The sequence below is a fragment of the Helicoverpa zea genome, chromosome 5 (assembly GCF_022581195.2).
Source record: "Helicoverpa zea isolate HzStark_Cry1AcR chromosome 5, ilHelZeax1.1, whole genome shotgun sequence".
Classification (NCBI taxonomy): Eukaryota; Metazoa; Arthropoda; class Insecta; order Lepidoptera; family Noctuidae; genus Helicoverpa; species Helicoverpa zea.
In genome coordinates this window covers 4,027,310-4,037,854 of record NC_061456.1, presented here as the reverse complement: position 1 = coordinate 4,037,854, position 10,545 = coordinate 4,027,310, and the positions used below count along the sequence as shown (strand labels likewise).

Below are 10,545 nucleotides of genomic sequence, written 5' to 3'. Positions count from 1 at the left end.
CTGAAACAATGCTGGTATTTTTTGTGCGGAATGTAAATGTTGCTGTGGATGGTGATAAAGTTTAATCTTGTTTTTATTATTCCATTGTTTTTAGTTTTGGTATCCTCAAATCTGTTATTTATTATTTCATGGAATACAATTTTGGAATATCTGATCCATACACAAGTCTGTAGTAGGTATAGTGATACCACTATAGTTGATAATTTGCCTCCCACTTGATCCAATATTCCTCCATAGGTATGTAGGGGAGACAGTTTACATTATAGTGACTGTAAGGTAATCAAAACCACGTTTCAGAAGCTAAAAAGTATCACTTTTCAGATCTCCTATCAAGTGGCAATCATCCAAAAGGGATGATAGCCGTTATAAGAGACACGCCAGACTTGGAGCCGGATGACTCCAAGATAACAGTGTTGGCGCATAGCAGGTTAAAAGAACTGAGAAGAAAAATGGAAGACGCCTTACCTGATACACATATTATTACGTTGGAGTAAGTAACTATTTATTATGTGGGGTTTCTTTTATCATATTATAATGTAAGCTTGAGATAATATGAAGATAGGCGAAATAATGAATTATGAAATAGGTAGTCATAAAACGGTGCTGAATATTTGTTATTAACTTAACACACAAATTAAATAGGTACATGTTCTAAAAGATATATATTTTCCTTATAATGTGTTAAAAAATATCAAATATATCTTTAGTGGAGAAGAGACGATTTAGTTTTATTGATACATGAAAAGTCGCTTCGACGTTGTGACAGTATGTCGTAAAAAAATGTTAATCTGAAAAAAAAAATATTTTTCTATTGTCGGTATACGATCCTATTTTCTACCTTCATATTACGAGTCAAGTTATGTCAAAGATGTTATAAGGAAGGAAAATAACAATCTCCTTAAGAAATACCCGCTAGATTAATAGTTTTTATACGTCTTTTATAAGCCACTATAAAAGGAAAATATTGTAGGTATTTTATTACTTTTATATTGATATTCAATGCTGGTTCCAATAATAATATTTGAGGAATTATCAATGAACGATTAAGAAGTAATTCTCAAAGTTTGAGCAATCAATCATGAAATTAATTTAAAATTCATTAAGCGTAGATAGCGTCGAACATTTTAATCAAACTCGAGCAATTTTCATACATCGGCATCGTCGCTAAGTATAAAATACTGCCTAATATTAAATACTTGGAGTCTCCGAACTTTCAACCTTTCTCATGAATGCAAAAGTTAATGAAATAATGAAGTTCGGCGCTTTCAAATTATAAATTGATTACCATCAATTTTGTTCTTTAGTCTGTGCAAAAGCTTTTATGATGTAAAGGTGATAGAGATGACCTAGTCCTTGAATCTAATTATATTGCCCAGTTTACATAGGCACCTTTATGATGATAGGGCACACCTACCGAAGTTTACAAAGAATTAGCTTTAAAAAATAAAACACCTAAATATAAACTTATTTCCCAATAGGTCATTATCAGCAGAATCATCGAGAACAGATGGTGCGTCTGACAACGAAGAGAAACTAGCTCCCTTCAGGGAGATGGTACAAGTAGTGGTCAGTTCACTCGTCGACGAGAGCCTTAGCACCGAGCCCGATCAGGGGAAGGGAAGAAAAAAGACTGTACAGGTAATACAATTCATTCCTCAAATAACAAAAGCCCCTCTATGTCAAAATTTGAAATTTCTCCTAGAGTAAATGTTCGTATAAATCCTAGTAATAATAGACTTTCAACTTTAAAGTCTCAAATATTGAACCAAGTGAAATGTCTAAAGTGACAACTTTTCGCGCACGAGTAATTTATCGATTCCCATTTCAACTTTCAGGAAGTTTTTCTGGAACACATCACTCATCTTAGGATATGTATAGAACATAATCGTTTGTATAAAGTTAACGTTAAGCAAGTTGAAGAAGCAGCCAAAAGTATTTTACATAACGCTAAGGAAAATTATGAAAACCGCACACGGCATCCACCGGCCTTAATATATGGGCCTGATGCTTCAGGAAAAAGCACCTTATTGACACATCTTTACTTCAAGTGCGAAGAAATATTTCCAAAGCCAGTGTTGAGGATAGTAAGATTTTCCGCTTCGACACCGCGATCGGCCTATAACTTGGAGCTGCTGCGAGTGATGTGTCAACAGATATCGATAATTTTAAACATTCCCGAAGGATACTTGCCGAAAGACGCGAGTTTCGATCCTCTTTATATTAACAATTGGTTCCAAAGTCTGCTTAGGAAATGCGAGGAGATGGAAAATGAGATTTTGTTAATATTTATCGATAATGTTCATAGAGTGAATCCGTTGGAATGTGATATAGTGACGGGATTATCTTGGCTGCCGATGTCGTTGCCAAGAAATGTGTTTCTCGTGTGTACTAGTGCCGTATCTTTGGAGCAACTGCAGCTGACGCCAGCGCAGAAAGAAAAGTTCAAAGTTCAGAACTGTTACTATTTGTTGGACGCGATCGACGAGACTCCAGAGAATAATAGCTACGGAGACTATATTGATGGTGCCTTCGATAATTTAGAAGTCGTCTTCGGTTCTAAAGCGTTTAGTAAATTAGCAAGTGAGTACAAACTACATTCGTGTTGTAAGAAGTTTCATTGAATCACTTTACTAACTTTTAGTATAAAAACCAAAGTTATGAAAGCATTTAATACAATAGTATTGTGGTATATTTTCTTTTCTCTGACTAATATAATTTTATTACTCGGGACGACTTGGATGCCTACTACCCCGATTGGTTGGATTGGCAACACTCGAAAAATCGAGACGTGCTAAATGGGAAGGCCTTTACGACATATTTTTGTAACATTTTAAATCAGCTTTTCAAATAAACATCATCTTACCGAAATCCCGACATTTACTAAATGAACCCCTTTACCACCAGGTTACATAACATGTTCAGAGTTCGGTCTAACGGAGCTAGAACTCTTGGAACTGCTGATGCCGACGAGTAACAGTGACGCCGTCATCACTCTGAAGGAAGCCAACTTCAACTTCTCTACCATATGTGTAGCTAAGAATATGATGAGTAAGTTTTTTTACTTATTTGTTTGTTTATGTAGGTACGTAGATAGATTAAGACTGAATAAGTATGTCTTTCTAATTCCACATCGAAACTATAACTTATTCTTAGCCTTTTTCTGAGAAAAACAACAAAAAACCTAACAATCGAATTCACAAAAAAAAAATGTAATACTAATCTCCAATTCATTTGAATCCGACATGTTCAAGCCTGTTAATATGATATCAAGCTCTATATTTTTAAATTCTATGTAGCACAAACATGCTCAAAATTTAAGAAATAAACAGATCATTTTGCATTCAAGCGAAATAATATCAAATTATTCTCTAAATTATTCACCATTATTTCGTATTACAGGTTCATAAATGTCACTAACCACAACTTTAATAATCGGATACTAGTGTTGGGGCAATATCGATAATGCCCTCATTGTTTCGCCAAAAATATTAATATTTAATCGCTCCAATATCACGAGCCTGGTGAAATTTAATCTTCTGATTGAACCAATTTTGTTTTCATACCCATAATAAATAACAATTTATATTGAAATTTAAGTGTGAAAGTATCTAAAGAGCTTAATTTTCGTAGTGGCACAAATTTTCATGAATAAATATTTGTAAACTCTTGAAATGTGTTTGTGAAATTGGATTTTATAACTTTAAAAATAAACTCAAATATTGCGTGTTCTAAAACACGATAAATTGTACTATCATAAAATATTTTTTCTGATAATAATTGCCATCACTTTCTAAAAGAATATGAAGACAAATATGCACAATAGAAAATCCCGCAAAATTCTCCTATTCAGATGCAATCTGCATTTGATCAAACCGTTTCAATCGACTTGTACGCCATTCCCTCGGACATTCACATTTTTGTGTCCAGAACGAAAACGAATATAGAAAATGGAGTTTCGATAGCAAACAATATTCTCTGTGGCACCTGATCCAATTTTATTGTCATGTAATTCAATTACAATCCACGTACTTTTTGCTTCATATTATTTAACAGCGCGTTCTATATTGCTCGCTTTAATAAAACTGTTTCATTGTTATATTTTATCTACAAAGCTGTCGACTTACTGAACAATGTCGATTCGATATACATAAATATAAATTGGTTGTTACTCTTTATTGTCTTCATTGGAGTTTGTTGCGTTTTCATGTCCATATGATAATGTTATAAAGCCAGCTTATTATCCTATACGATACGGTTTTTATGTTTGCTCATTGCTAGCTTTACCGCTTTTGTTTATTACTATGTCGGTTATGAACATTAATCAACTGTGTTGCCCGCAAACTGTTCTGTGTGGGAATCTTGGCGTAGTGTTAACGAATTTTGGACAGTTGTGAATATTCTCATCTGATGACATATTCTCAGGCATGTTTTATAGTCAACGTACTAGGACATGAAGTCATAAGTATCCATATAATGAAATTATACGTGTAAGCACGTAAAATTCAATGGTGTTTATCACATGGTTTACACTTGTAATACGTCTATTTCTTTATTGGTAGAAAATTACCGTGATATTATAATGATTGTTTAATTATTTTGGAAGTTCTTTATTGCGTCTAAAATATCATTATTTTTGTCTCCTACCAGAAAACCTAATATCGGAGAACGTAGTATCAGGGCGTTGTACCTGGCGGTGGCGAGCCGCGGCGGCCAGCTCGCGCGCTCGGCGCCGCTACGTGCGCTCTCAAGCGGCGCTCAGAGACGCGCACTCCGACCTAGCTGCGTTACACTTCGCCAACTTCCTACACGATGCCGATGATACTGATACTTCTGAAGCTCAGGAACCTGGTGAGTTACTAGATAGTTAGGAGATGGTACCAATAATAGTAGCTCGAGGAGCCGCGGCGCCCCCTACGGGAGCTCTCAGGCGGCGCTCAGAGACGCTCACTCTGACCTCGCCGCGCTACACTTCGCCAACTTCCTACACGATGCCGATGATACTGATACTTCTGAAGCTCAGGAACCTGGTGAGTTACTAGATAGTTAGGAGATGGTACCAATAATAGTAGCTCGAGGAGCCGCGGCGCCCCCTACGGGAGCTCTCAGGCGGCGCTCAGAGACGCTCACTCTGACCTCGCCGCGCTACACTTCGCCAACTTCCTACACGATGCCGATGATACTGATACTTCTGAAGCTCAGGAACCTGGTGAGTTACTAGATAATAAGGAGCTAGTACCAATATAGTAGCACGAACGAGTAGGGCGCTCTCAAGCGGCACTCAGAGACGCGCACTTGTACCTTGTCTATGGCTGCGCTACACTTAGCCAACTTCCTACACGATGCTGAAAATACTGACACTTCTGAGGCTCAGGAACCTGGTGAGTTACTAGATAGTAAGGAGATATTTATCACTAGAAGTTAAATAATAAAACATTACCTCTAAAAGTTGCCGAAACTTGATTTTATCGTATCAAACATCTATGACTGGGACGTTAGCTTACCCGTATTGAGACGTTATCTCTAAAAGTAGCTAAAACTTAATGGTATATTGTGTCAAACATCTATGAATGGGATGATAGCCTATCTGTGTTCCGTTAAGTACATATTAATGGTTGGTACGATTATATGGCAGATACCATAAGGTAGATTAGAGAAAACTGGTAAACTGTTAAATAAATTAAATTTATAGTCTTAACGTACGTAACGAAATGGTTTTTGAGCGCGTGAAACTTACTTCTTAATCCAAAGTTTCGAGTTCACGTAGAGAAGTGACTTGTCTCAAGATGCAAGAGCACACTGTAGTGCAATGTGAAACTTTGAAAGTTCTAAGTCGAACTTAATCAGTGGGTGAACAGGTGCGTGAACCTAAATATCTTGCAAAACAGTGTTTATCCTAATTATTATTCAACCACTTGGCTTTACATTCATCGTTTCATAAAAATTCATAACAACCGTAACAAACAATAATTTATTACATACTCAAAGTCTCATCAATCCTGCTGACATGGATATCCATCGCATGTCGTCCCCAATAATGCGTACAAAATTCCTTGGGATCAGCGCCTAAGCAAATGAACCACGTAAGCTCGTTTTAATAATCTTGTTGACACCGTCAACGACGCTCGCTAATACGCCAATAATTTCATATTAAATTCCAATTCTTGATCGTCGAATATTTCATATTTCTCTCCCATAAATTGTGAATATAAACAAGGTTTGAGAGTCTATCGGAATTTCAACAAAAATGAGGTGCAACATATCATTTTGAAAGAAAACGTGTCACAAACACACCAGATGTAGGACCCCTTTCAATTCGTTTTGATTGAATTCTGCACATCTAGTATTGCGCCTTCACACAAAGAAAACTCCTTTAGATATCCGAGATGATGAAACCAAACCTTTCCATCCGAAGTGTATTCGAGCCCGGTGAATTGTTTCCAGAACGGTATAACGCTATATTGTTTACGTTTTCTTTGAAAATGTCCAACTTTAACATAGGTAGGTAATGTAATGGATTTTGAACACAAAGCCTCTGGGTATTATGTTGATGGATTACTTTACGTCAGACTTTTTATGTACCTGTGGCGTGACGGTCATTGACCTCGATAACACTCCATACCGGTAAAGAGATACTAAAAATACCTGCATGTTCAACCTATTAGTACCCACATTGTACTTACTTATAGGTCAATGATGCATAATTTCATAATTTGTTCTCGAACCTAAATATAGAATGAGATGAGTATTTTTGAGTCCAATATGATCCCTATTTACGTTTAAGGCTACATTCAAATTGATGGGTGCTGCGAATTGTTTTAGATTATAATACCTAGATAATATACCAATTTATATCGGGTGTGTCGTTCACAATCACATTAAATCATATCGCATATACTTTATGATATTCTATGGCGAATTGTAAAAAAAATAACCTAATCCATTCAGTGGTTTGACCACAGGAGTCATTTTTCGTTTTTTATAATTTACAACATCATGTGTAAAGCAGAGATAAAGTTAGGAGTATCGTATGTTTTGATCAGTTGACAGCTGTCAGTTTTCAAGGGAGAATTTCAGTTGTTTGTAATGACTGACTTTTATATGGTGTTCTAATGTTTGCACATTTTTATTCCATTTACTTTGTTTGAAAAAATCATTTTTTTATTTTTACGTATTTTTCTTTTATCTTTGTGTTAATCGACATATATTAACCAGTATATTAACGCATTTCATTTAATGTGATTATGAACGACACACCCGATATATTTAGAGAAAAAAAAGTACCCATCTAAACCACATCACAGTTCGTGTGCTCATAGGTTGCGTGGACAATGACGACGATGCTCTCCTGGACTCGACCCCCTTCCACTCCGCCAGTAGGACGGCTGCGGCGTTCACGCAGCGACACGTTGAGGAGTCCTGGCTCCATCTGCTGTTGGCTGGAGACTTCTCAAAGCTGAAGGACCTCACTGTTTGTAACTTCGACTTTTTACTTGCTTCGGTAAGTCACTTATTTTTTTCACATATTATCTGAATAGTATCATCATGAGTAGAAATATTATGTGATCAGCAGTACTCGTGATTAAAATTAAATTACCTTGTAAAAGTCGACTATTTAACTAAATAAAATCATGCAACCGTTACTGGGCTACGGGCATTATGATTAAAATGTTTAGACGTGTAATAAACAAAAGGAGTATATGAGGACTATTCCATAGAAGTGAAGGATAGCTTAAAACAAATAAGGAAATTATAACAGTAAAATCAAAACCAAATTCTGTTTTCAATAAAACACTATCAGGTTATCAAAAAACCCAAAGCAAAGATGGTCGAAAATAATCTTTTGAAAAGAATAAAAAGCAACAATTTTGAAAATATTTTTCATTTTCTTTCACATCGCCCAGGGTTCGTATCTCCTTTGATGTCGCCTAAAGCTAGGCACGCCTTTAATGGACAAAGTACCTTAACATTATACCGTAATTCTATTACCATTCCCAGCCGTAAATCTACTATTCTTAGACAAAAAAATTGTCGACGCCCTTAAAATTCTTCTACACAATTATTTTTTATATATTTAATTTCCTCTCCTTTAGTAACTCTTTTAGATTTCGCGTTTTTGCTTTGTTTCTTTATTAAGTCAAAATTTTACTTAATTGCGTAAAAATATTGTTACTTTGGTTAAAATTATGCCAAAATCTGGTATCGCGAGTCCTTTGTACTAATTATAATTAATTTTGTATAAATGAGCCGGGAAATTGTATTTACATAACTTGACCAAAACAATGAAGGCTCCTCAAATACTTTATTCTAATCATTACATAAACTATTCATATCATTACAATCCCACTGATTGAACTAGATACCAAACAATTACAAACCGCTTAGTCCAACATACCTCTAAATATATTTCAAAAGTACGAACTACTTACCACTAAAGGTAGGCAACTGATAGTTTTCAAAGTTTCAACTTAATGGAAGCGAGTGAACTCCAAAGTTTACGTAACACTGTACACCTAATAAATGTTAATTCCCCTATTAAATGACCAAGTTTTAACGATCGGGAAACAACCACGGTGTTTCTTGTTTGTGTTAGTACCTGGGTTTATGTTCTTGTTGATATTTAATTAGATTTTTATTAAGTTTGAAAGAAACTTCCAATTAAATCAACTGATTAATATTTGGTTCAGAAACGTATTTAGATCGTTAGTGGAATTCTTGTTTTGCTATTTCATATATTTTTTACAACAGAATTTGAAAGTCACTTGCAATAATGCTCATATTTACAGGAACAGCTAATCGGAGCGGAGAAATTTCTAAACAGCCAATATAATTGAATTTCCCAGGAAACTGAAATGTTTGAATAGCGAAATTCTATTAGTTGTTTTATAATTTTCTCCACTACATTTCGTTTTCATCTGTTTCTACCTATAATATTTGTGGTACAGGTACAAACAGTAACGATATCGTACCTCCGCTGCATCTTGGAGCACGTGCGATGTTACATCTTGGACCGTGACGTGGAGCTAGTCTACGGAGCCGTAAGGAAGTCCAGCGATATACTCACCAGGGATCCTATGCAGTTGGGTGCTCAGGTAATTTGATTTATATATGAACTTTATACTAGGTATAATTTTGAAGACAAAAAACCTTTGCGTTGAAAATGAAAGAAGTGAAATATTTTTGAATTCGAATTTTCTCAAACTCATTATTTTTACACTCACCCAAATTGAAAATACATACATTACGTCTAAAGTACCTAATATTTTAACCTCATCACGTAATACAAATCGTTCAAAAAAGCTATAAAAAACATCTCGCCGAAATATATGGAGGGACGTTAGATAGAATCTGATCGCGGATCAAGTATCAATCAATAATGTGCCCTCGATGTCAGCAGGGCCACAAAGCCCTTTAACGAGTTTCCATAAGCCTTTGTTCCCCAGTAACTTTGGAAATTGGTTTACGTACAGTCACAAATTCAATAGATAGCTATAAAGACATGAGGCTTCGAGTGTACCCACTTTATTGCGGGTGAGTATAAAAAATGTTCTAAGTTAAGGGTTAGGGGTCCGGTCGTAATGGAGCATTTGTTTTTCAAGAATGGTTATGGGGTTGCTCCGTGGCTTTTTTGTTATCTAAGGAGTATTTCTTTATCTTCAGGTTTTTTACTTTTTCAAACTAGACTAACTGATCAATCTTATCTATGTCTTGAACACAACACCTGCTTTTAGGTGGAGCATAATCATTAATGATGTACCAAAACACATCGTGTTTTTGTCATTATGGCAAAAATAACCCTTACTTTGTTATGTGAGCAAGAACGAATCTTCTCGAATAAGTATAGTTCGGCCATTCAGAGAATGCGTTCCTGACACGTCGCGATTGAACTGACGACGTAACTTTGCAATGGCGTTGCAGTTACGATAAAAATATTTTTGCTGGTTGTTTACCGTTTTAACAATTGAGGAGCATTAAAACAACATTATTATATCAATAATCAATGAATGTAGTTACGTCGTCAGTTCAATCGCGACGTGTCAGGAACGCATTCTCTGAATGGCCGAACTATAGTAGGTATGTAAATAAATGCTCAATCCTAGTTAATTTACACTTTATACAAACTCGTAGTATGTAAAGTTATTTGACGTGAACTGCAGATAGTAAAGTGCGGAAGGCAGTTGGTCGATGCGGTTTATTCTCCGCTGAACTAGTGAGCTAAACTTTCCCAAGTGAAGCCTTCATTGACTTACAATCGAGTATAGTGCCTGGATTTACTAGTCAAGTAATTGACTCTAACTTTGAAGTAAATGTTGAAAGTATTGGTAGTTAGAATTTGGTTCAGGAATGGATTTTGTAAAATGAAGAATTTGTAATTTACTGAGTTATGATAGAAGGGGTGACTATACCAATCAATTCTACCATCTTGTGTTTTAAAATTAGCTGTAACCGAGGAATGGTCTATTAATAGATAGGTTTAGTAACACCCTAAAATATTGGTAGGTACTACTTATTCACAGAAAGTTTTACAATGTTCTAGTTTCATTATAT

At 35.5% G+C, this 10,545-nt stretch overlaps 1 protein-coding gene across 3 annotated transcripts in view; it reads left to right on the top strand.

The window, feature by feature from the left end:
* The window catches only part of LOC124630240 (protein qui-1), a 113,499-nt gene that overhangs the window by 82,230 nt on the left and 20,724 nt on the right, over positions 1 to 10,545 (top strand). For all 3 annotated transcript variants that reach the window (XR_006984403.1, XM_047164019.1, XM_047164018.1), the window contains exons 7-13: positions 322 to 490; positions 1,479 to 1,638; positions 1,836 to 2,580; positions 2,905 to 3,048; positions 4,648 to 4,848; positions 7,302 to 7,498; positions 8,943 to 9,089. Coding sequence is in view for 2 of the 3 variants with exons in the window: in XM_047164019.1 (XP_047019975.1) it covers positions 322 to 490; positions 1,479 to 1,638; positions 1,836 to 2,580; positions 2,905 to 3,048; positions 4,648 to 4,848; positions 7,302 to 7,498; positions 8,943 to 9,089 (1,763 nt within the window). In the remaining variant the exon portion in view is untranslated. The remainder of the gene's footprint in view (positions 1 to 321; positions 491 to 1,478; positions 1,639 to 1,835; positions 2,581 to 2,904; positions 3,049 to 4,647; positions 4,849 to 7,301; positions 7,499 to 8,942; positions 9,090 to 10,545) is intronic.